At 53.3% G+C, this 25,566-nt stretch overlaps 1 protein-coding gene across 9 annotated transcripts in view; it reads right to left on the bottom strand.

Moving 5' to 3' along the window:
* HYDIN (HYDIN axonemal central pair apparatus protein) overlaps positions 1 to 25,566 on the bottom strand; it is a 156,822-nt gene that overhangs the window by 94,308 nt on the left and 36,948 nt on the right. For 6 of the 9 annotated variants that reach the window (XR_008311281.1, XR_008311282.1, XR_008311283.1 and 3 more), the window contains exons 15-23: positions 24,163 to 24,263; positions 22,821 to 22,956; positions 22,102 to 22,266; positions 21,135 to 21,287; positions 16,164 to 16,402; positions 14,716 to 14,974; positions 12,398 to 12,541; positions 12,130 to 12,273; positions 11,596 to 11,909 (exon numbers count right to left, since the gene is read on the bottom strand). Coding sequence is in view for 6 of the 9 variants with exons in the window: in XM_053271217.1 (XP_053127192.1) it covers positions 11,596 to 11,909; positions 12,130 to 12,273; positions 12,398 to 12,541; positions 14,716 to 14,974; positions 16,164 to 16,402; positions 21,135 to 21,287; positions 22,102 to 22,266; positions 22,821 to 22,956; positions 24,163 to 24,263 (1,655 nt within the window). In the remaining 3 variants the exon portion in view is untranslated. Of the gene's footprint in view, positions 1 to 11,595; positions 11,910 to 12,129; positions 12,274 to 12,397; positions 12,542 to 14,715; positions 14,975 to 16,159; positions 16,403 to 21,134; positions 21,288 to 22,101; positions 22,267 to 22,820; positions 22,957 to 24,162; positions 24,264 to 25,566 lie in introns of those variants that run through there. The other 3 variants (XM_053271219.1, XM_053271221.1, XM_053271218.1) reach the window with 3 other exon arrangements.

Here is a 25,566-nt window from a genome sequence, read left to right on the forward strand (position 1 = left end):
CACCCCGGTTTGTGAGAAAGAGCTGCTCCTGACAAATGGCCACCTAAACCTTCCATCCTCCACCCTTGGTGCGTTCCGGAGCACAAGTGGGGGAGTGACAGTCCAAAGGGCAGGGCTTAAACCAAGGCCCCAGGCTACTGAAAATAGGTAGGCGTCTCCGTGTAATCCTGTTCCACCGCCACGGCCATGCTCAAGTGACACAGACACTGCTGCCGCCCCGGACAGGTGTGCAGCAGGCTGCTTCCTTGTCTCCCGAACATGTGGGCTGCCACCCTTGCAGTGCAGCTGGGCGGGGGACCCACACATCCGGAGGGGCTGGAGAGGCCTTGGGGGGGTCTTCTGGTCCGGCTCGCTGCTCAGGGCAGGAATCTGTGGCAGCATCTCGGCCAGATGGCTGCACAGCCTCGCTCTGAGAAGCCCGGGAGGAAGAGAGCCCACCACTGACTGCACCAGGCAGTCTCTGCCTCTGCCGAGCCGGTCAGGAAACTCTTCAAGTCAGGAAACAGCCCGAAGCTCCTTCCTTCTCATTCCAACCATGGGTTCCAGTCCTGCCCTCCGGAGCAAGAGAGAGCAAGTCCACTTCTGCATGAACAGTCAGTCAGAGAGCCAATGTGCCTTTGTTCTGGTTACATTTCTCAATGTGCAGGGAGGGAGCAAAATGTGCAGCATAAGAACATAGGGACATCAGAACAACCCTGCTGGCTCAGGGCCAAGGAGGCACATCTAGCCCAGCATCCTGTTTCGCACAGTGGCCCACCAGATGCCACTGGAAGCCTACAGGCAGGAGTTGAAAGGGGCAGGCCCTCTCTCCTGCTGTTGCTCCCCTGCAACTGGTACTCAGAGGCATCCTGGTGCGATGCACAGTGCCACAGAAGCACGTTCCGCCCCACTCAACCCCGTGGGACGGACTGCATTTAGGGTTGCAGACTTAGGTGCCTGTCACTGGTGCTGGTCCCTTGGGAACCAGTCAACTCTCTCTGCCCAGAGTCACCCTCTCAGACCTCCTCCTCCTCCCCAGTTTTGTGCTCTGGCCTGGCACGTCCCAATCAAAGCCAGAGATCTGGCGACACAAGCCTGCCTTCTCACTCCCTGCATCCCAGCCATGCAGCTGGGCCGTGGCTGGACTGCTGCACCTCCTCCCCATCCCTTTGGGAAGGGTAGAGGATGTGTCTCTGTATGGGACGTGATCTCTGCCTGCAAGGAGCCCAGCCCCTCATGCAGAAGACGGCAACTGTCTGGGGCTGAAGAGCTCCAGGGCCAGAGGCGCCACAGCTTTGGGCTCATCAGCACCTTGCATGAATTGGGATCCGTCTGCTTCCATTGACGGAAGCCTTAGGGCATTCCAGTGCAGACCAGTTTGGGGTGGGGCGGTTTATTCATTCAAAAGCATGAGGAGGGTGCCTCTCTGAGTGCTCCAAGTGGCTAACAAACAACAATAGACCAGTAAAAAGCAAAACAGCAGCAGCAGCAGCAGCAGCAGCACCACGATCCGAATACTCAGCGCAACAGAAACCACGAGCGAGAGCAGCTGGGCATCACTCCCAAGAGCTTTACATTTCCTCCAGAAGACACAGCTGGCGATCTTCCAGCAAACCATTCCACACCCTGCGGCAACCATGGGGAAGCCCAGCGCCTTCTCGTGGACCTTCACGCTAATGATCAAGAAGTGGCCACACCCAAACTCTTGAGCCTCCCTCAGATGGAGACTACGCAGAGTGTGCCCAAGGATGAGCCTCGGTCTGTGACCCCAAGCTCCCAGAGAGCTCGGCGGGCTGCTCACTGGCACCGCCACACAAGCGGGGGCAGAGAGGGCTGGACTCCGCGCTGGCGGAAGGGAGAATGCCAGGAGGGGGAGAGGTGGGCAGGGCTGCTGCAGAGTGCTGAGGAAGCCCCCACATTGTGCAGTCCGAGGCGCCTGCCCTGGACCCCGTTCCTCCGTGCCACCAAGGGGCACACTTGCCCCGGGGTCTGCAGCTTCCTGCACGCCCAGCAGCAGCAGCATCCGCAGTACTGCCCAGGGCCACCACAGCAGACGTTTCTTAGAGCGCAGGATACAGCCATGGGCGTTAGACAAAGAGAGGGGGACCCACAGAGCTGGCATATATATGCAGTCTCTCTCCTCTCCCCCTTCTCTCCAGTTTCCTTTGGAATCGCCGGAAGTGCTCCTCAGGTTGAGAACATATCCCAGGAATCCAGCTGAGCACCCAAAGCTGCTTTGCTGGGCTGAGTCAAAGACGAACTCCCTGCACCACCCACGGCCACCAGCAGCAGCCTCCGGGGTCTCCGGCAAGGGCCGTTAACAAAAGCCTGAATCTGGGCACTTCCAGGCACACAACAGGTGCTCTGTCACTCAGTCATGGCCCATTCCCAAGCCGGGGTGTGGGGGCGGGGGGGGGGCAACTGAAATATATTTTGCCGCAACCAGAGGCAGCTCCTCCTAATGAGACAGTGGGGGGGGGGGAACCAAGGAGGCACGGTTGCCTCTCCTTCCCAGAGCTCCGTTTGCTCCTCTCTCTCTGCCCCAGCATTAGTGAGAGCCACACGGCCTGCAGGCTGGCCATTCGTCAGGTAGAGCTGTGCTGTGAACTGTGCAGCTCTACCTGAAGAATGGCCAGCCTGCAGGGAGTGTGGGGTAGGAGAGGGAGGAGCCAGTGGAGCTCCCCAAAGCACACACCCCCTCCTGGCTGCCCCTGACGGCAAGATCCCAGCCAGGGGCTTTGGTGGGAAACGGAGCTGGCTTCATGTCCCCCCATCCGAGCCGTGGTGCTGCTCTGCTCCTTCTCAGGTGGATCTTCCACCATCATCCCTGAGAGGCTTGTTGTGGCACAAAATGGCACTTGGGCTTCTCTGCAGCCTGGTTCTCCCCCTCGCCCGGCACCCAGGAGGGAGGCATCATCCCGGAGTACTTTATGCAGAAGGAGAGAGCATCTCCATGTGCACATTCCCAAGGGGGGAAACGAAAGGTTAAGACGGAATAATTAGATGAAAGCCCAGAAAAGTCACTGCTCTCATTACAAGGTCCAGAAATAAAACTAAATAAATCGCATTCTTCACCCCTAGCAGAAAACAGATGTTAATCTGACTGACAATTAGTTACTGCGATGAAAGGCCCAGAGTGGATAGAAGAGCCGTGACCTGGTTTTTTGCTACCCAACTGTCAAGCTGCATTAACTGGATGCAATTATTTGATACACATGGTATCAGGACAGAAATAATATCTGACAAGCGGTGCTTTTCCCTGGCCACTTAAGGGCCCGGCAGGGGTGCGAACAGCTGGGAGGCTGCCTCCAGGCCCGGCCGGGCTCTGGGGAGTCAGGTGTGCCTGCACAAGGAGCTGGCCCAACCACACAGCCGGCTCATTCTCACACACACACACACACACACACACACACACACACACAGAGCCCCAGCGAGAGGGAGCCACGGAGGAGCCCGCCAGGGCCCAAAGGAGGCCAGCAAGCTGCCCTGCGAGATGCTGGCCAGGCGCCTGAGCACCGTGCGTGCAGCAGCTGGGGGGGGGGGGCAGAGACGCCAAGGCATGCGGAATGCTGACCTGCCGTGGCCGGGAGAGAGAGGCTCAGGCCTCCTGGAGCAGCCCCTCTGAGTAACAAGGAAGCAGCACTGGGGTCAGGCGGGAAGCCTGAGGGGAGACCCAGCCGGCCCGCTGGCTCCTGGTGGCAGTGAGGGCAAGTGCTCCCACTCCAGCCATTTCTCAAGGAGTGGAGGGCAGCTGGGGGGCTGTCGCCCCTCTGCCTGGCAGCCCCCAGAGTTCTGCTCCCCTCCTCCTGGGCTTTCAACTGTCCGGGAAGCTGCCTGCCTGCCTGCCTGCCAGGGGAGGGGAAGCAGGAGAAGGGCTACCAGCTGGTCCTCCAAGGAGGCCACCATGCCGAGGGTGTGCTGCCTTCCCTTGGCCGCTGGAGACTCTCACGGAACCAAGCTAGTGGTCTTGGGCTGATGGCTCTTCGGAGGGAGAGGGGCCCCTCTTCTCACTCTTCCTGCACACCTCCAGGTGGGCAACAGAGGCAAGACTGGCAGAGCCTCACCGAGACACCCAGAGGAGGGCCTGCGGGGACCTGCCTATGCCAGTCTGGGGCTGGGCACAAAACCCAGCAGCAACATATTCTGGTCTGTGCACTGGGAAAATGCAGGAAAGACCTCTGCCTCCCCGGAAACAAATGTCCAAAACGTGTCCATTTACTGTGTGCAGAAAAACGGGCCATGCTCATTTTCTGAAAGCCAGTTAGGGTTAGGGTCCCCATCATGGCATACCTTCTTTCTTTCCCGTAGCCGGTCTGAGGAATCCAGACACTGCAAGCAAAGCAGTCTGGTGCCTCCACACCTGCCCCCCTCCCCTGGAACCTGGAGCTGTTGGGTCCAAGAACACACCCTTGTCCAACCAGCCTGGTCTGATGGTTGTTAAGGCCCCTGCCCGCCCTTCCCCTGGCCATGTCTCCTGAGGCAACTGGCGCGCTCCTATACCTCCAGGAGCCCTCCCACAGCTCCTCCCAGGCTCTCCCAGTCCAACTGGGCAGCCTTCCCAGTCCAAGCAGCAGCCTCACATGCACCAAGGATGGGGAAGAGGCAGTGACTGCCGTGAGGGTGCTCCCTAGGAACAAAGCCCCCTGCCTCCTGGATCTCCTCCATCCTGCATCAGATGCTCCAGGGCCCTCGGCATTGATTTAAGGTGTGTATGACATGCACACCTTCCCACTCTTAAGGAAACCACCATTCTGGACTGCAGAGGGAGAGGAAAGAGAGGGAGGGCACGCACTCAGCACCTGACAGAAGAAGGTGCTGAGCACTGTCCCGGATCAAGCCGCCCCCTGCCCCTCGGTGCCCACCTCTCCTCCCTCCGAAGGGGCCTCTCTGCTGGGCCAGCTCCTGCTCTCCAAGGGCAAGGGCTTATTGACATCATGCAGAATGGCAGCCCGTCAATGCCGGGTGGCTTGAGCCTGCTGGGCCTCCTGGGGCATTGTGGAAAATCCGTTTGCTGCTGTAATTAAAATGACTGCACGGAGCCCGCTTGGGGGAGCTTCCAGCACTGGCTCGTCTGTGGTGGGTGATGGAGGAGGACGGCGCTGGGCAGCAGCAGATCTACCGAAATCATGCTGTCTCCCCAGCATGCCGTGCAACCCCATTCATTGTCCACGGACCCAGGACCATGCTGGGCAGTCCCACGGTGGGGATGGGGAGGAAGGGGGAGAGGCCGCAGCCATGGAGCAAGCCCTGAAGCACAGCCAGGTGAGTCCACGTGATCACGGACTGGGGAGGACCACCCGTGTCCCACCCAAGTTCAGGAGCTGTGAGCGCCTCCGGCTTGTGATCGCGTGTGAGCAAAAAGTCAGGAAGGAGGCGGGGAAAGGGGCAGCCTGGGAGGCTCCCGCTGGGGTGGAGGGATTTTCCTCCAGCCTCATTCAACCGCTGGGTGGGAGCGAACCCTCCTCCCTTCCCTTGCCACCTACCTGGCAGTTCACTAGCACATAATTGCAAAACAGGAGCACGTGCAGCTCCCAAACCTGAGGAGGACACCTGCCCTACCCAGCTAATGAGTGTGTGGACCAGCCTGCAGAACGGGGCATTGGTCACTTACCTTGAAGGCTTCTTCTTGCAGCGATGTCTGAGGACATCTGAGCGTGTGGGTTGTCCTCTCCTCCTCTCCATGTGGCTCGAGGCAGGACTATGTAAATTAGCCGAGAGCCTTGAAGAGCCTGGGGAGGAGAAGCCCGACCAGTTCTTTTAGGCCAAGTAGTGGAATGGTAGTAACCTTGAAAAGAAGTCCAATTTTCACAGAGGAAAAAACACAAACTTGTAAGTTAACAAAACTTTATGAAGAGAAAGGACACAGCCACTCTTTGCCTCCCAATTTCCCATGAGTAGGTGCAAGTACTCCTAGGGTGGGTCCAGATGCCCTTGGATGTAGCTGTCAGAAGAAGCCTTCATGGCAACTGACCAATGCTCCTTTCTCTGCAGCTACATCTGAGGACATCTGAGTGGGACATCCCACAGCCCTAAGAACCACTGATTGGGAGGGAACACTCAGACCTCCTCAAGGGGAAGCACTTGTTGGAAGACCCGTCTGCCAAATGATGCCTGAGCTGAGGCATAAGAGTCCAGCTTCTAGTGTCTTGAAAGGGAAGAGGGCACCTTCCATGTGGCAGCACGACATATCTCTTGGAAAAGAGCATTTGTGGAAAATGCCGCTGAAGCAGCAGCCGCTCTTGTGGAATGTGCGAAAATCTTGTTGGGTGCTCCGATATGCTGATGCCAATGAATGCACGCTTTGATCCACCAAGCGATGGTTGTCGAGGAGACTGGTTGTCCCATTGACTTGGCAGGAAAGAGACGAACAAGGATCCTGTGACTGAATTGCTCCGTACGCTGCATGTATATTTTGAGACATCTGTCCAATTTATGCCATGCCTTCTCTAACTGATGTACCAGCTGAGAGCAAAACAAAGGTAGAACAATGTTCTGTGACTGATCGAAAACGGAAGGCACTTTCAGATGTACAAAGGGGCCAGGAATAAGTCTGACTGAACCCTTGGAGAAAACGCAGAGGTTTTTGTGTACAGAGAATAACCTGAGCTCTGATACTCTGTGCACCAATGTAGCTGCAACTAAGAAGGCTAACTTAAGAGACAAGATCCTGAGAGTTATAGTACGCAATGGTTCCAAAGGTGGAGCTTGGAGCACCCTTGAGACCGTGTGTAGATCCCAGGAGGGGAGACAGTAAAGTTGCACCTCTGAGAAACCGTCTCAGATGGGATAGGACTGTAATGACCCTCTGGAAACACCAGCAATTAGTCCCACCAGAGAGAGGCTGCCTGTCATTCTAATGTGTTCTGCCTCAACCCTTTTTCAAGCCCTTCTTGCAAAAACTGAAGCAGATGTTTCATTGTAGCTTCACCTTTCGGAACCAAGTTCCTCGCAGAAGGAAGGAAAGCCCTGCATGTGCATTGGTATATCCTGTTAGTCGATGCCTGCCATGATGCCAAAAGCGTGTCCAAAACTGATTTGGAATATCCATGGGCCCTCAATAGGCGCTGTTCAGTCTCCAGGCAGCTAGCTTTAACCAGCCTGGATCCTAATGATGTACTAGGCCTTGAGACAGTAGGTCCCCTGAGGTAGCATTACGTGTTACAACATCAACAGGTTACTGAGTTCTGCAAACCATGGCCTCTGCGGCCAATATGGAGCCACCACAATGACCTCTGTCCTTAGAAGGCATATCCTTCAAAGCAGACAGCTGAGAAGAGGAGTTGGTGGGAAGGCATATAAGAGTACATTTGGCCAGGAAGCTGACAGTGCATCCACCTCCTCCGTTTGTCTGCAGTGGAACCTCGTGAAGAAACATGTAAGCTTCACATTGTGTGGAGTTGCAAAGAGATGGGCCTTTGGACTGCCAAAGTGGGCTGTAATCAGATGGAAAATCAACTGCTTGAATTCCCACTCCCCTGGTAGCAGGGCCTTTTGGCTCAGCCAGTCTACCACCGAGTTCAGGTCGCCCTGAACATGATGCACTGTAATGGAAAACAGGTGCTGTTCCACCCATTGAAGCAGGAGAGTCGGCTCTGAGTACAGAGATCTCGATCATGCCCCTAACCCTAACCCTAACCCTGCCTGTCTACATGGGCCTTTGCAGTGATGTTTCTGTCTTCACCAACATGTGATGGTTTTGCAAGGTGTGTTGAAAAGATAGAAGCACTAGTCTGATCACTCGCAACTCCAGCCAGTTGATGCTGTGCACGCGTTCAGCAGGGGACCATGTACCCAGTGCACCCCCCAATCCCAGCTGCTGGCATCTGTTGTGACTATCACTCAGTAGCTCCTTGCCTCTCAACAGGTTCCTGAAGTTCATCCACCAATGTAGAAATTACAAAACAGTTGGGGGCACTTCCACTAACTTGTTCGACTTCGCTGCTATGTCCTGAGGGTGAGGCAAGAGACACCACTGGAGTGGGCACAAGTGGAAGTGTACTGAATCCAGGGCAGGCACCATCAGACCCAATAATTGTGACAAGGCCAGTAGAGAAACAGTCCTGTTGGTCATGACTTGTGAGACTGCCAGTTGTAGGGTCTGGAGATGTTCTGGAGGTAGAAATAGTCTGTCCTTCTGCGTATCTATTAACATGCCCAGGTGCAAAAGGTGATGAGAAGGATTTAAATGGCTCTTTTCACGGTTTATAAGGAAACCATGATTTTCCAGTGCCTGTAGTGTTGCCCTGAGATCTTGCTGGACAGTGTGCAGTGACGGGGATTTGATAAGCAAATAATCTAGATACACAAATACCTGGACTCCTTGAAGGTGAAGGTTGCTATGATTGGTGCTAGGATCTTTGTGAATATGCGAGGGGCTGATGACAAGCCAAATGGTAGCGCTCGGTACCAATAGTGAACCCCTGTGCACATGAAACAAAGAAGATGACTACTGAGGGGAAGGATCGGAATGTGGAGGTCGGCTTCCTTGAGGTCGACTGATGCCAGGAAGTCCCGGTGCTGAAGGGCCTCTGCAATCGACCTCAGGGATTCCATTCTGAATCTGTGCTTCTTTACCCAATGATTTAGGTACTTCAAATCCAGGACTGCCCAAAGGGAGCTGTTCTTCTTGGGTACCAAAGGAAGCCATCCTTCTTGGATACTGTAAAGAGAACAGAATAGATGCCATACCCCTGATGCTGTTTTGAGACCAACTCTACTGCCCCGATGTCGAGCAGATACCTGATTGCTCCCCAAAGGCCTGCGTGTTTGGTAGGTGAGCGAGAAGCTGGAGTGGGGAAAATCTGTTTCGAGAGTTGACTTCTAATTCTATCCTGTATCTGGTAGCCACTGCGTCCAGCACCCAACCATCTGCCGTTGAGAGCTCCCATGCATGTAGATATGATGAGAGGTGACCCCCCCAGTGTTGTGTGGGTCGAGTCATGATTGTTGTTTTCCCATCCTGGACTGGATATTGGTTGTAGCTCTGCCACTGTTGAATGGTCAGCTGGGTCTTGCGTAGTTCCACTGTTGGCACTGAGATCTGTATTCCTGGTCACAACCCTGAAATGAGGGTCTGTAGGAATGAAAAGACTGAAATGGTTGATAAGGCTTCTTTGATGGAAATCGCTCTTGCTTACGAAAAGTAGATGGCATGACCTTCCTTTTGTCGTTTGACTCCACAAGGATGTCCTTAAGAGCCCCCTTGCCAAAAAGCTTACTGCCATCAAATGGCACCAATGTGAGGTTGGTTTTAGATGACGGATCCACCTGCCAATACTTCAACCAGAGATTCCTGAGACCGACCACAGATGACACAGCTGCTTGGGAAGCAAAACTTACAGAGTCAAGCATGGCATCAGAAATAAATGTCTGTGCCTTTTGGATCTTAACTAGTTGTCTGCATAGCTTTGCTGGGTCAGCTGGTGGATCCTGGATGAGATCATCCAGCCAAATAAGGGAGGCTCTAGAGAGAAGTGAAGATGCTGCAGAGGTCCTGATTGACAAGAAGCTGCATCATGTGACATACACATGGCCACTTTTAACCGTTTATCTGTCACATCCTTTAATTAATGCAGATCCTTTAATGCAGATTTAATGCAGCCATTAATGTAACACCGCCCCCAATTAAAGGGCGATCACTGGAGTGTCAGTGGGAGGGGTCTCGAGCATGTTAGACGCTTCCTGCAGAAAAGAGTAGGACTTGTTCGCAAAATCCAAAGATTTTCTGTTAGAAGCTGGAATTTGCTACTCCTCCTTTATGGTCTCAATAAAGGGCTCCGGTCATGGAAGTGCCAAGTGGTCAGGCTTAGGAAAAACGAATGCACTTTTGGTTACTGGAGTGACCGGGTCAGCAGGTGGCACCGCTTGTAGCCCCAGAGTTAAAATAGCCTTGTTCATGAGAGGGCAAAAGTCAACCTGCTAGAAAAGTCTCAGAGGTGCCTCCGGGTTGTCTAGTTCCTCAGCTCCAGACCATTTACCTTCCTCTACATCTGGGACCTGTCCAGCTGGAATAGTAGGTGTACTATCATTAATATTGTTATTGTTAGGAATAATCTCAATGTCTATGTCCACAGGGATGACTGGGATAATAGACCCTGGGTTTTGTGGGGGCCTGATCGGATTCCTTGTAGTAGGCGGTCATCATGGATAAGGCGAGTCCGGGCCTGAAAGCTCTGAGGAATAAGCACTACCTGGGCCCTGCTTAGACTTTCTTTTTGCCTTTCCTGGGGTAGGGCTCCTAGATTTGGAGGTTGAAGAAGACAAAGAAGAGTGATCCCTCCTCCCCCGCCCCCTTTTTTTAGTTTTCTTTTTGTTCAGTTTTTCAAAGGATGAGTCCAGGGTATTTAAAAAACAGGCTTGCCAGGCTGGGGGCATCTCTTTGGGAAAAGTCTTCCTTAGGTCAGAGTGAAGAGCTTGGGTGCCCGATGACACCCCCCCCATCACAGACAGATCTCACCAAAAGTTGTAGGGACTCCATGGCCGACGTTCTGGCTCTACTCTTTGCTTCCTGTAGGGCTGCTCTGGTAGTTGGTGGCTGAGAGGCCTCTGCACCCTCATTTCTCGCTGGAAACAGGCCTGAATCCCTGGCGGCAGGGGTGAGTATGCGAGTTCATCTGCCTCTGGAGAGGCTCCCACGCGTACTGGGGACTGCCGCCTGTGCCTCCAATGCTGAGCCCTCGTCACTGGAGTTGGGGCGCTGATCGGGCTGCCACAGGTCACTCGGAGTGGCTGGGAGCAAAGCCAAGGCTTGGCCCAGACCGCCCGCACCCTGTTCTGTGCCACCGCACTGCTCCGAGTCTCACAGGTGGCAGGCCTGCTCCATGCAGCCAGAGCTGATAGCTCTTAGTTGTTTAGGGAGACCCTCCTGGTTCCTCCCTTTAGGCATCAAAATATGCTTCAGACGTCTGGCTCTGCTCCATGAGGAACAGAGGAAAATGAGAAGGAGAGCGATAGAGAAAGATTGGAGCCCGCAGGGTGGGGTGGGGGTGAGAAACGGAATAACGAAAAACAGCCGCCTTCTTTTTTTTAACAATACAGGAGTTGGAAAGAGCAAGATATCATACAGAATTAAGTATCTGACCAATAAGAAAGATTAAAAGAACAACAGAAGATAAATAGTGAGGAAAAGAATTCTGCCATGAGTCAGCACAGGACTAAAAGGACTGGGCCAGCTTATGCTCCCCAAACTCTTAAAGGCTCTTGCCTAATTTACATAGTCCTTGAGCCCTTGAGCCACGTGGAGAGGATAACCCACACTCAGATGTCCTCGGATGTCGCTGCAGAGAATGCTGCACGTCTAAGCTTTCTCGAGTATGGCAGCAGTGGTTTATTTTTCAAAGGAAGTTGCTAGGACATGCCAACCAAAGAAAGGTTAGATGAAAACAAACAAAGAACCGGAAATTAAGTAGACACTTGGAAACGAGAAGGTTCCCAAACCGGAGCGTATTGGGTCTAAGCTATGCACAGATCTGACCACGTGGCTGGCAGGATCCACCCAGCACATGCTGCTCTTGGCTTTCCAAGACTGGAAGCAATTCCTCAAGAAACAATTGTCCAAACTGGAATGGCTGGCAATGCCCGGCAAAATGGCAAAGAGTTGATGCCTTGCCTGCTCACCTGATTTGCATCTCAAGGTCATCAGTCAGGAAGGACCAGCGGTATTTGACAAGAAGGGGGCTGCAGTTGGTCATTGTGACATTACGGACCGCTTCTGTGTCATTCAAGATGCAGCCAAAATTCAGATCCATAGTCTGGAAGTGAAGGTTTGGGAAGTGCACCTCTCCCCGGAGGCTGATGTGGTCCACATGGGGGTGTTCGAGGTAACGCATCGTCAGGAGATCCTCTGCCACTCGACTGCACAGGTCATCTCTATAGAGGGGGTCAAACCTGATGCAGAGGTGATACATCTCCCCAACATCCATCAGTAAGGGCTGAAGTGGGAGAGACGCGGTAAAAAAGAAACGATCACTTTCCATCTCAGTACAGAAGCCCGCCTTTGAGAAGGGCTGCTGTCCATCCAGCCACAGGGGCTATTCCATGCTGCACAGCACTCGGGGTGTCAGAGCCAGCAGCACCTTGCTTTGTATTGGTCCCAGAACTTACACAGAAGGCCGTGCCAAGAGGCGTCAAGTGGAAAGAGAGCTCCCCTACCTGATCGGGTGCTGGCAGCATCTCATGGTCCGTGTCGCAGAGGGCAAAGGGCTCTTGCAAGGAGAGGAGGACTCTGAGCGGGAGAGAGGAAATATTCTTCAAGGTCAGAAGCTCGTATTGTGCCGTCAAGACATCGGTGGGGTTCTGGGGAGGGGAAAAAAACCATTCATCATGGTGTACGGCAGCAGAATCAACCAGGAGATCAGCTTCCATTCCTTGCTGTCCAGCTGACCTGCCTGTGATTATTTAAAATATTTCTTGGACTGACCTTTTCCACTCGGAAAGTGATCTCTTTGGAGGAAATCTGTAGGATGGGTGCAATGAATTCACAAAGGACATCCACCTTCATAATGAGCTCCTTCCCAGACTGCTTCCCTATGATGGCATGACACAGCAGCCTCTCCTTCACTACCTGCACATGGAAGGATCACAGTTTATCATCCGAACAAATCCCGCAAGAAGGACACCCTTGAGATGATGATGGGACACACCGTCTGCAGGCACACACTTTAGAAGGATGGGAAGAGCTGCAACCAGGAGTGGCTTGCCCTAAAAAGCCAATGGCATGGGGAGCAAAGGTGACACAGCTGCCTCTCCTTCCTGGATCTCTCTTCCTGGATCTCCTTCCTGGAACTCCTCTCCCTCCATTCCCACTCTAGTGTTAATGAGAGCTGCGTTGCCCACAGGCGGGCCATTCGTCAGGTAGAGCTGAGCCATTAACCATGCAGCTCTACCTGATGAATGGCCAGCCTGCAGGCAGCACGGCTCTCATTAACGCTGGGGTGGGGCAGGAGAGAGAGGAGCAAATGGAGCTCCAAGAAGAAGAGGCAGCTGTGCTTCATTTGGCACAATGGTAGAGCGTGGCGTTGTGTGCAGGAGGTCCCAGGTTCAATTCCTGGCAGCATCTCCAGGTAGGGCAAGGAAAAATTCGTCTGAAATCCAGGAGAACTGCTACCAGTCAGTTCAGCCAATCCTGGACTCAGTGGTCTGACACAGTATAAAGCAGCTTAATATCGGTTCATGGAAGAAAGCATGTCATGTGTTTCAGCAGATGGACCTTCTACTGGCACTACACATATTGCATTCTGCACTACCAGACACCTACAAGACACAGGGTTGTGTTGCCATACAGGGACACACTGGGGTCTTATTACGTCTTCCTTTTGGTACTCCTCAAGGGCTGACTTTTGAAAACAATCCTGGAAAGGTGATGCTAGAACGGATTATGATTCCATAAAGCAAACTCCACCAGAAGTCTGGATCCTGTTGCTCATAGGATTCATTCCAGCAAACGTTCCGTGGGTATTCTGTCCTGACCTAATGTTTCCTACACTGGAACTCCAGTTAAAAACAAACCCTTATAGTAAACTCGAGGCCCTGTAAGAGCATCTGAGGACTCACGCTTGAGAAGCCCTAGTCCCGCCCACAGCCAGGACCTCTTGGGAGCTGGCCTGGCCTGGCACCCTAGCCTGGGCTCTCGGCCTCAGTGATTCTTTTCACCAGTGAGATTGCTGCCTGCTGCTGGGCACAGGACTTCCCTTGAATCGCATGCAGCCTGGCTTCACACCTTGATTCTGAGCCCATTCGCTGATCTGGCACTCCCAGGACAGAGACAGCATGTCTCACCCTCCATAAGAATTTAAAAGAATCCTGCTGGATTAGACCGAGGCCCATCCAGTCCAGTGTCCTGCTTCACACAGTGGTGGTCAACCAGAAACATCTGAGGAGCCCACCAGTGGGGAAAGAGGGCGATGGCCCCCTCCCGCTGTTGTTCCCTAGCAGCTGGTATTCTGGGCACGCCCCCTGTGATCCTAAAGAAGCCACACTAGGACACAGACTTCTACGCACTTCAGATTGCTTTCCAGGCCCAGTTCTATTTGTGCCGTCTCGTTTTACAGATGTTAATTGAAATAACATTCTAATTTGCATCTTGCAATAATATGCTTCCAACCATGACCAAGCTGATTTTATCCCTTTTTTAAAGCTATGTTATGTATATACATAACATAGCAGAATACACTTTTCTACTAAAAGGTTCAAATGGACCATATCGGATAGTTCTTTATCATCAACCTGTAGGGCAGTGGAAGCGGCTCCACTGAAGCGGCTTCGTTTCGAGCAGCTTTGCATGGGAGTTCGCCTTCAGTCCACCTCTACTCGCCTTTCCCCTCAAGCACAGCAGGCGACCTTGGCCAGCCGCTGCATCACTTTTACTCTGACAAAAATGCTCACAAAGGTCCAGAGTGGCTCTCGTGGTCACCCATGAACTGAAGTCTGAGACCAAGCACTCCGAGAGTCACTGGGAGATGGAGAATTGCTTGGACCTTGAAGATTTCTCTGTAGAGAAACTGTAGCGGGGTGGAGAAGGCATTTCAGAGATGGACTATATGGTAGCTATAGAAACAAGTAAAACCCTTAGCAACAAGTAGTCGTGCTCAAGCATAAAACACAGCTGATGCTACTATGGCAACTTCCAGCAATCTCCAAAAGAAGTTGGTTGTTTTCTGGGACAAACACCAGGCCACTTGAAATGCCACTGGAAAAGACCTAAGCGGGGCACAGGGGTCCCTGTCCACGTCTCACTACCTTAGGAGTGTCAGAAGATCCTTCCAGGACCATCTCCATGGACTTCCCCGGGGTCAGTTCCATCCTCAAGGGCTGCAGCTTAAACGTCGGAGTTTGGGGCTGAGCCCTGGAACGGGAGTTCTTGCTTTTTGCATTTGTGTTGATGGCGGGAAGACTGTTCTGCGGGCGAAATGGCTGGAAGCCTTCAGTCATCCAGTAGAGCTGATGGGTGCGACGCCCACAGTTGGTGATCATGAAGCGATAGCAGCAGGGGTCCAAACTAGGAATGGGGCAGAGAGGAACTCAGTCTTGGCTCAGCAAAGAACACCCGCGTGGCTGAGAGCAAGCACCCCGTTTAGCTGTTCAGTTCTCCCCAAACAACAGTGAGATTTCAACTAGGGATAAGCAGAGAGCAACTTGTGGCCTGCTGCCTTACATCCAGCAGCTCTCTTGGTGCTTTAAGCAGCCTCTGAGAGGAGGGATGGAAGTGGCAACATTCAGAATCTGCCTCCATGTTCGCTGCAGTATGATAGACAACCTTTGGTTCAGGGCTTGCCTGATTTTGGGGGGCTCGTGAAGCATCAGCTGTGGCCCATTCAGCTGCAATACATGAAGCGTGACCACATGAGTGTTCACTCTGTAGTACATCCCCATGAATTCAGTGGGGCTTTCTCTCAAGACAAAATGCATAGGATGGGAGGTCTATGAAATGCAGGGTCAATTCACACAATTGGAACCATGTGTGGTCAATGTTAAATCCTAGATTTGTGGGAACCTGGAAACGTTCAGTGATGCGGGATCGGCACTGACCCGACATTTACCCAGGATCAACAGCTGTATTTTAGTCCTTAGATTCATGAGCTGAGATAAATGTCAAGTTGGTGTGGTGTCGATCCCGCATCACCATAGATTTCCAGGTTCACATGACTAAAAATTGGGAGCACACGGGCCAAATGCTGAATCAAGGATTTAACATTGACCAGACATGGTTCCAATGGTATGAACTGGCCCATAGGGTCCTGGGAACAGTGCGTTGGGGCATTTCCCACTAAATGTTATTTTTTAAAAGAAAAAAACATTTTCCCCCCCCAGAAGCTTTTGCTTGCTGATATCTCGCTGCTGTTTCACTTTCTTTTGGTTATTGGTTACCGTGAGTTAATCTGCTTGATATTCTTATTGTCTCCACTGCATTTTATACAATGTTTTTAACTATCGCTTTGAGTACACAAGTAGAAAAGCAGTTTAGGAATTGAATACATAAATAAAATCTAAAAGAACTACCACATATTTCCTCTAGATGCCCCGGAGCACACATTACCTCTAGCTGTGACAAAAAGGCACCATGACCACAAAGGCTTGCAAGGCGCAAAGAAGACCAACAGCCTGGCATCCTTCCCAAAAGACGGCGCTGCCTGAACTGGGCGTGTCCGTTGCTAAGCAGGGCACCAGAAGCCACAGAGTGGGCCTACCTGAAATGGGGTCCCAGGTTGATGGCTGGAGCAAAGGGCTTGTCAGTGACGATGGTGGTCCCGATGCCAGTGGCCTGGACGGGGATAGTGTAGGAATTGCTGTTCTTGATGGCCAGGTTGACCCAGTCTTGGAAGAGCACCGTGTCATCCAGGTTTGCGACGAGAGTGAGTGCTGTTTCAGACTCGGGAGGGACAATCCCTTGGTTGGGCTCAATCCTCCACAGTGAGTGTCTGCGGGCCTGAAACACAACCCAAAAGCTAGTCTTGGCCTCAGTGCCCCATATCGCGGATGCTCAGGGATACAGACCTCTCTCTCTCTCTCTCTGTGCAAGACTCCATGCAATCCATGCAAGCTGCTGACTCAGTGCCCCAGGAAGGGTGTGTGTAGAGGAGCACAGCAGAGCAGAAGGCTATTTTGCTGCTCATCCATGAACAGATCTCCCTCTCTGTTCCCAGCTTGCCCTTGTGGAAGCCTCCCCTTCACTCCACCTCACTGGTCTCCAGCATCAGGCGAGACTCCCGCCTTTGGCCAGGGACTCAGCTGTAGGTCTCCATGCTCCCGGCCTGGCACCCTGGCTGCCCGACACTTGCCACCTGCAGCAGCTGAAGTTCTCCACACCAGTCACCTCATCACCCATACCGACAAGACCTGTCGGGGGTCCTCTTGATTATGAACAGGGAGGTGCCATGAGCAGAACAAAATGAGGATGTGGGGCACCCCCAAACCTCCTCCTTCCATGGCTTGGGAAACAGGCCTCTTGGGAACTCTCCTGCATGACTGCTGAGGCAAGGGAAGCAAGGGCCCTGGGGCTGGGCAATGTGGGTCGCAGGGCAAGCTGCAGCCAGCACGCCTTCTCTTCCCAGGCAGGAGAGTCAAGGGGGCTGAGCCTGCGACCAGCACCCACTTCCTCCTTTCAGGAGTGCTGCCAGCCTTGCCCCAGACGGGTGAAATCTGATGGCCGTCAGGTAGCGTCAGTCCTTGACATGGGGCAGGAGGTGACCAATGCCAATGGAACCAACGGTGAGGAATTGCAGTGGGCGAGTGCCAGGCGGGAGAAAAGAGCATGTACACCCAGTCTAGGGCTGGGCTGGGGAGGGGGAGGGGGCTGAATGCTGTAGAGCCCACATTTCTGAAAGGGATTTTCTTTTCCATACAATAAGTATGGATGTTCATGGCAACACCTTTCTCTTGGTAAGCATTTGGTGGCCCCACTCTATAAAGGCAAGTAAAGGCAAGTTCCAGCCGTCAAGGAGTGCTAAGACCTTTCTCTGGCTGAAAGGGCTTTAGCGCACACAGGTCCCAGAGATGCAGTTTGCCAGAGGCAGCAGCAGGAGGAGGAGAATCCCCTTTGGAGGAGGTTTGCTCCCACACATCTGGGCAGGGACCCTGTGTCTGACACCTCTGCATCCCCTGCAGCTCCCAACACACCTTCAGCATGGCACTACACCAGGGCTGCTCAACTTCAGCTCTCCAGCTGTTTTTTGGACTACAGCTCCCAGCATCCCCAGCCACAGTGTCCAGCAATCAGGAATGATGGGAGTTGTAGGCCAACATCTGCAGGAGGGCCAAAGTTGAGCAGCCCTGCACTACGCCATACGTACTTCAAAGCAGTATCCACAGTCACAGTGGAGGTCTGCCCTGCGTGGGGTGAACTGTGGGTTGGGTAGCTCTACCAGACAGGGCGGTGGGGGGACGGGATGGAGCAGAGGGCCCGCCAGTCCCGCCCCCCCCCACCACTCTGTGATTCTCAGTCGCAGCCTCAGAGTCCACACTATGACTTCCCTCCCAAAGGAGGATGGCAGCAGCCGCCACACCTCCTAATAGCAGCCTTGAGGAACGGCATCGTGGGAGCTCCTATAATTGGTACGCGAAGGAGGCGCCATTCGCACAGCAGAGGAGCTCCTGTGTGTCACAGAGATGGCAGCACAGACACATCTATGCCCACGGCGGGAGGAGCTGCTCCCTAGGAGCCGAATGCCAAGACTGCCCAGCGGGATCCTGAGGCCTGGAGTGACATGAGGCCCTGGCAGGCTCCTCAGCCCAGAAACCAGACAGGCTTCGGCTTCGCAGCAGCTGCTGATGGGCACGTGACAAACAGGACCAGGTATCCATTCCAACCGAGTGGAGGAAAGGTAGACCTCGTTAAAGAGGGAGACACACAGCCTTCCCACAGGGCTGTGAGAATCAGACCTCCCCTCCATTTAAGGTTTGCAGTTGGCAGAGAAGATCCTGGCAGCAGGAACCTCTGTGCTGGGCTCTAGAAGTCATCACTAGTGCAGAAATGGGGCAGGTCCCAGGTGGGGCTCTTGACTTCTAGTGCCGCCATTGCTCAGAGAGGAGGAGGATTCGCCTTCCAAAGGGCAAGGCGTGGCTGGGCCAGCCGTCCATGGTTGCTGTACCTGCAGCAAAGGCCTGTGCTGTGTGATCAAGCCAAGCTTTGTATGGAGTGCCTCACCTCACCCTGAATCTCCTCCTCTGGACCAACAAAATACACACAAACTCCAGCCCCACCTCCCAACCCAGGCATCCGCTGCATGGCTGCAAAGTCAGAAAACTCACCCACCCCTCTCCCCCATCTGCTAACATACTTCACAATAAGATGAAGGTTATCATAATTATTCTAGCACATTAAGAGTGCAAAATATCATCTATTTCCTCCTGTAACACTGCAGGTCACCAGCAGTCATATCCTGTTTCTCCTTCTACCCAGGTCCCCAGGGTGGCATGCACGAGGATCATCCTATTTTATTATCACATACACCCCTCTGGGGGAGTTCAGACATCACATGGAGCCACTGTCTACTTTAACTAAGGTTTACTTAATAAACCTGGATTAGCACCACAGTTTGTGTCTGCATTCTTGCAAGCAAGGAAGTTAGTCTGAGGAGCGACCAGCTAAGATTCAGAGCCATGTGTACTCCTGGAAACCGTGTGCATGGTGGTAAGTGGACTAGGAAGGGATCACATATGAGGTGCAAACGTAGTTGGGCGCTGCACCAGGCCACCATACATCCACTCTAAGATGGCTGATGTTGGCTCAGCAAGGCGGCCAAGTACAAGGGCACCTCGCCCACATTCACCTGCTGGTCTTCCAACCGGGATTTCTTCCACCACACACTAAGCCAGTGTTGTTGGCTTGTTCCACCAATGTGTTCTGTACTTTCTAGAGTATGTAATATTTGTATTTCCAAAGCAACAACACGTGCCAAGGGCCTCTTGTGAAGACATTACGACGAATCTGTGTCCTGTGATCCTGAGTCTTTGCTCTTGCTTAAGAACACAAATTCCTTGTTAACTGGATCCAGGCACACTTAGTCCAGCATTCTTTGCAAAATCCCAGCAATCTAGGTGGCCACCAATGAAACTGACCAGTAGTCCACCAGTGAAGTGCAGTCCATCTTCTGTTCATGCCTGCACTAGACTGCAACAAGCTCTTGGTTCATGGCGCCACTAGGATTGGAAATCACATCTCTGCAAGCTCTCTGAGGAGCTGGACCAAACTAGAAGGCAGTAATAAATTTCTCAAATAACTGCAGGGATATCACATCTCTGCCAGCTAAGCTATAGGTTTCCAGACCTGCTCATGTGAATCTTTTTGATTCACACTGGCACCATCAGATAATCCGACGCCCAGAGATCAAATCCACCAACACTGTGAAAATGTACAACCAGTCCGAATGTGGGCTGGCCTCTGTGGCCGCTTTGTTGGCTGCACAAGTGCTCTTCTGGTTAAATGTTGGCAGTAATTAACAGAGGGGGTGATGAATGAATAGCTACTCAGCAGTGTACAACTTGGCAAGGGAGGCATGAGGCAGTGGCACAGCTGTTGCCAGCGCAGCTGGGGGTCCCAGCAGCCCCCTCTACGCCGATGCCAGTTCAGTACAACAAGATCAAAGGGACTCACTGCCCAGATAGCTAACACTCCCCGCAACAGGTCTTGGGAAGATGTGCAGGGGCTCTGGAGGAGGAGGGAGATCGCTTTCTGTTAGAAAATTCTCACCCATACCCCTGCTCGGGCCATGCCTCTTGGAAGACCCATCCTGCTGGACTGCGCATACTTGACTCAGTGATCCTCACACAAACCCTTTCAGGCAAGCCATGGTTATCCCCATACTACGGGTGGGGCACTGAGGCTGACCATCGATTGCCTAAGGGAGTTCATTGCTGAGGCTTTGAACCACCAGCTCCCGAGTTCATCACGACCCTCCGCGGCAAGAGTGTAGGGCAGCCCCTCTCTCTTCTGTGCAGTCGCTTATTGCTCCCACTTACTGCTAGGGAACAAGCGGCCCTTTGATGCCCTCCCAAAGGCTTCTCAGGTTCACGCCCAGCATTCCGCTGGGGACCACAGCCCTCCACAGAACCGTTCTTAGGAATGCCTCCCCGTTTGCCAAGAGAGGCCAGTCGCAGCAGCTCACGCCCTTTGTGGGAGGGCATCTCCCCAGGCCTCACACACAGCAGGGGCCACATCAGCACGAACTAACCATCCACTCCCACTGAGAAGAGCAGGGAGGGGGGCTTCCAGTGAAGCAGTCCATGAGCATTCAATTCTGGGGCCTCTCAGAGGCTGACGAAGGTTCTGGTACTTCTCAAGAACCGTCACCATATGGAGGGAAAGGGAAATAACAAGAAAGGGAGGGAAAGGAGCGCCATTGGCCAAAAGTGACGCTCTGATGCAGAGGAGGTTAACCTGAGGCTCTTCAGCTGCTGTTGTATCAAAATGCCCATCATCCCCAGATGTAGCTGGGGATGATGGGAGTTGTAGTCCAACAACGGCTGGACAGCTTAAGGTGTACTACCCCGGTCTAATATACTCAGAGGCCAGTCACCAATCACAGATTGCATGGGGTGGAACCAATCACTTTCCATTTGGATAGGATGTTACGAGAGGCTGCCACATCGAATCAGGGCACGGTTAGGTTACAGTCTCTCACCCCAGTTTCTATGATGAAACCACTCCGGGCTTTACTCACCATCTGGGCTTCAAATGGGGCAGAGATAAGCGACTGATTAGAAAGGTAGAGAACCCTAGAAGTATCTTCTAAAACTTGGATGCTGCCAAAATCTAGCTTAGCAGGATGCACATAAACGACAGGGCCTTCTCCAACAACCACCAGCTGGATCATCTGTTCCAGGGAAGAAGAGAAAGCAGATCAAAGCTGGGAATGAGTCAGCACTCTCTCCTGAGCACAACCAAACTGGAGGAAAATGGGTGTCGGAGGGGAGTGAGAGGCTTCTAAGCAATCTTCATGTTGGCAAGTTTCAGTTCAGCACAACATTCCCACCTTGACCAGACCCAGGGCTTGCTTTTCCATCCCAAGACCTGGGTTCAAAATATCCCCAGTCTTGTGCGATCTGCACTGGCTACATCTTTGTTTCTGGGCTCAATTTCAGGTGCTGGTTATGTCCTTAAAAACCCTCAGTGGTTTGGCACCTGGGTAACTTAAGATGCATTTTCACTCTGAGGTGCCTTCCTCTAGGCTCCAATGGTCATCTGTGCCTTGTTTTGCATGCCTGTGACCCTTTTGAGTCACAGCAGGGCCCTGCTAGGAGCAGGGTCTTTTGGGTGGGGGTGCTGACTTGGGGATACCCCTGCCCCATCAAGGCCTGAGACTTCCAAGTCTCACGGGGTTTGCCCTTCACATGCTAATCTAGGGGTTCTCCACCTGGGGTCCTCAGATGTAGCTGGACTGCTCCTCCCACCACCCCCATCCTCAAAGGCCTTTGGGGAAAGTCTTCAGGTGACACACTGTGTGATCCATCCCACTCAGTCCACACCTTTGTCCCTCCCCAGGAACTTCCCTGGTGCACCTGCTGATTGGAGCAAACCAGCCACTCTCACCAGTGAAAGAGCCCTGCGGGGACCTTTCCACCTGCCCTTGATGCACACAGCCACCCGACTTGCCAGGAGACAAACAGCAGCCCATTCAGGCCACTCACCAGTGGGAGGTCTTCACTCCCAAAGATGGCGATGGAGGCCGTCACCGCCTGCTGCCCTCTCTCCTGAACTTCCAGCACCAAGGGAATGTCAACCACATCATGAGGCTGGATAATACCGGAAGGTGTGGGGCTAGAGTGCAGGATTGGGGGGCTCTTCTCGTATTCCTGAGTGGAGAGCAAAGGACCACCGTCAGTCTTCAGAACTGCCTGCCCGACACTTCTCACTTGCTAAGCTGTCCACAATTCCTTCTGTCCACACACACACAAGCCCCACGCCCCCCTGCAGAGGGATGTGGAGGCCTCGGGGCAGAACCTCCTCCTGAAGAGGAAGCAGCAGCAGCAGGCTGGCTGGCTTGCCACCCTGCAGGACCCTCCACTGCATGCTTTCTAGCACTCTTTGTGAGAATTTGCTAGCTTAAGGCTTCAAAGGGGGGAAAGAGTCAGATATCCTTAAACTGGATGTTAGAAAACAGCAGGACACCCAAGAGCTCTGCTCAGGACACTGTCAGAAAGGGACACAAAACCTTCCCAGCAGCATCTACACCTGTGTGTGGGAGGCCATCCCAGCTCTGAAAAATCCGTTCAAGCACTTCGCCTCTCATGGGAACCCCAGCCTGCTCCCTTGATCCATCTGGAGTGGGAACTCCCCTCCTGCTACCATCAAGCACCCCCACCCACGCCACCCCCCACCGAAGTAAAAGGGGACCCACAGAACCCACCTGGGGAAGGACACAGTAGCACCCTGGGAGGTCACTGTCATTCACAAGCTTCACCATTTGCTGATAGGGGTACTGCAGGAAACAGCGGCCAAAGTTCACGGTGGGATCAGCCACATGCAGCTGAGGTGCAATGCACCTGGACGAAGCAACACAGCAAATAAACAGAGAGAAAATGCTGGGGGAAGTTGAAGGAAAGAGAAGAGGACGACCAGGAGCAAGGCAGATGGACTGGGCCCATTGCACTGAAAGCAGCTCGAACTGGACCTGGAAAATGAGTCCCAGTCCCAGCCACAGATGCTCAAGAGGACCTTGGGCAAGCCACTTTCCCTCCGCTTCAGCCCCTTGCCAGTCCAAAGGGGGCTACTGAGAGCCTTCTCAAATGGGAGAGGGCATTGTTGCTATGGACTCTCGGCCCCAAGCAGAGAGGGAGCTCTCCTAGCTAGTCCAGAATCCCTCTGTGCCTCGCTCGCCCTGGTTCCGCAAAGCCCCTTCAAAAGGCCTCTGAGAACTACTGAGCCCTAGCTGCACAGTCATGGCAGGGCTGGAGACTGCAGACAGGGTCTCGAGAAGAAAGCCCCTCTCTGTTTTCTTTTCTTTTCTTTGGCGCCACTGAAGAAGAGGAAGGTGAGAGGATCTTAGCCCTCAAAGGATCGCTGACAAAAGTGCCCTTCCCACCCCACGGCCCACATGCCCGGGCCAGTCATCATCCCACACCTGTGCCCCTTGTGCCCTCCAGAACAAGGCCATCCCTTGGTCAGCACAAGCCCTGCCAGCAGCCAAAGCCTCCTCCATTCATTCTATGCCACCCAGCAAGGACCTGGCCTCACGCAACTGCAAGACATCTGGTCCAGGTTCCGTTATCCCCTTGACTCTCCAAGGGACCCCTTGGCACGATGCTGGGATTCTTCCTCAGTCCCAGAAAGACTCCTTCATTAAGGAGGTGGTGTCAAATAGGTCTTGAAGGCAGGTTTCCCTTTTGGAGGTGATGTGCTCACATGCAAGTGGGTATGCCACAGGAGCAACTTGTCCCAAGGAACCAGGGCTTGCAAAGGAGGTGCAGTTGCCTCTGCTTCCCAGCAACAGTTCAGGTTGCTCCTCTCTCCCCTGAACTGCCTGCAGGTGGAGCAGCTCTCAGGTGGGGCGGAAGAGAGGAGCAACCCCTGCAGGACCCTCCTGAACCCCCTCCACCCCAGGTGCTCTTCCTGCAGTAGCCTCAAGCTCCTTCTCCCTTTCTGCTCCTTTTGCATCCAGAGGCTGAGGCAAATGAGCACCACAATGCTGCAAAGTTGCAGGGGCAGCCTAACAGTCTGGGCAGCAGCAGGAGGGAGAGTGACCACCATACCTGGCTGAAATGGGAAGTGCCAGGACATCTTCTCCACTGCCCTTCACGTCCACGACCAGGGCCGTCTCATATGTCTTCACAGTGTTGGAACACAAGGTCACCTGGCACAAGGGAGGGACACAAGACTTCTGGTTACGATTCACACTTATATATGCTGTCTTCCCCCCCTCACCCAACAAAAAGGGTTGGTTTCCGGTCCCAAGGGGCTTGCTGTCTAAAAAGGAACAGCAGGGAGATGCCAGCAGCAGCCACTGGAGGGGTGCTGGAGTAGACGACGCAGGGGCCACTGCAACTTGGAAAGGTGCTTCTTGGCCCAGTCCACAGGGGTGGGACAGCAATGCAGCCAGTCACAAGGAGGGACAAGGCTCCTGACTGCAGCACCAGTGACTGTCCAGCAGCCACTGAGCATTTCTCAAACCCTGTCCCAAAGAAGGGACGCAGGGAGCCGCCTTCTACTGAGTCAGACCCTGGGTCCATCTAGCTCAGTGTTGTCTACCCAGACTGGCAGCAGCTTCTCCGAGGTTGCAGGCAGGAGTCTCTCTCAGCCCTCTCTTGGAGATGCTGCCAGGGAGGGAACTTGGAACCTTCTGCCCTGGTTCCTTACAAAGGGCCATAAGAGCACATGGAATTTCCAAATGACCATTGGCCATTCGGAAATTCAATGCATTCCATGGCCATTTGGAAGGAAGATCATAGGAACATAGAAAGCTGCCTTCTACTGAGTCAGACCATTGGTTCATCTAGCTCTGTTTTGTCTACACAGACTGGCAGTGGCTTCTTCAAGGTTACAGGCAGGCGTCTCTCTCATAAGAACATAAGAACAGCCCTGCTGGATCAGGCCCAAAGAGGCCCATCTAGTCCAGCATCCTGTTTCCCACAGTGGCCCACCCGTTGCCTCTGGAGAGCCCACAGGCAAGAGGTATGTGCACGCCCTTTCTCCTGCTGCTGTTGCTCCCCTGCAACTGGGATTGAGAGGCATCGTGCCTCTGAAGCTGGAGATGGCCCACAGCCATCAGACTAGTAGACATTGATCGTTCTGTCCACTATAAATCTGTCTAAACCCCCTTTAAAGCCATTCAGGCTGGTGGCCATCATCACATCCCATGGCAAGGAATTCCATAGATTATGCGCTGTGTGAAAAAGTACTTCCACTTGTCGGTCCTAAATTTCCCAGCCTTCAGTTTCATGGGGTGACCCCTAGTTCCAGTGTTGTGAGAGAGGGAGAAGAATTTCTCTACCCTCTCCACTCCATGTATAATTTTATACACTTCGATCCTGTCTCCCCTTAGTCACCTCTTTTCCAAGGTAAAGAGCCTCAGTTGCTGTAGCCTCACCTGATAAGGAAGGTGCTCCAGGCCCCTGATCATCTGGGTTGCCCTCTTTTGTACTTTTTCCAGTTCTAAA

This window comes from Hemicordylus capensis, chromosome 9 (genome assembly GCF_027244095.1).
Source record: "Hemicordylus capensis ecotype Gifberg chromosome 9, rHemCap1.1.pri, whole genome shotgun sequence".
Taxonomy (NCBI): Eukaryota; Metazoa; Chordata; class Lepidosauria; order Squamata; family Cordylidae; genus Hemicordylus; species Hemicordylus capensis.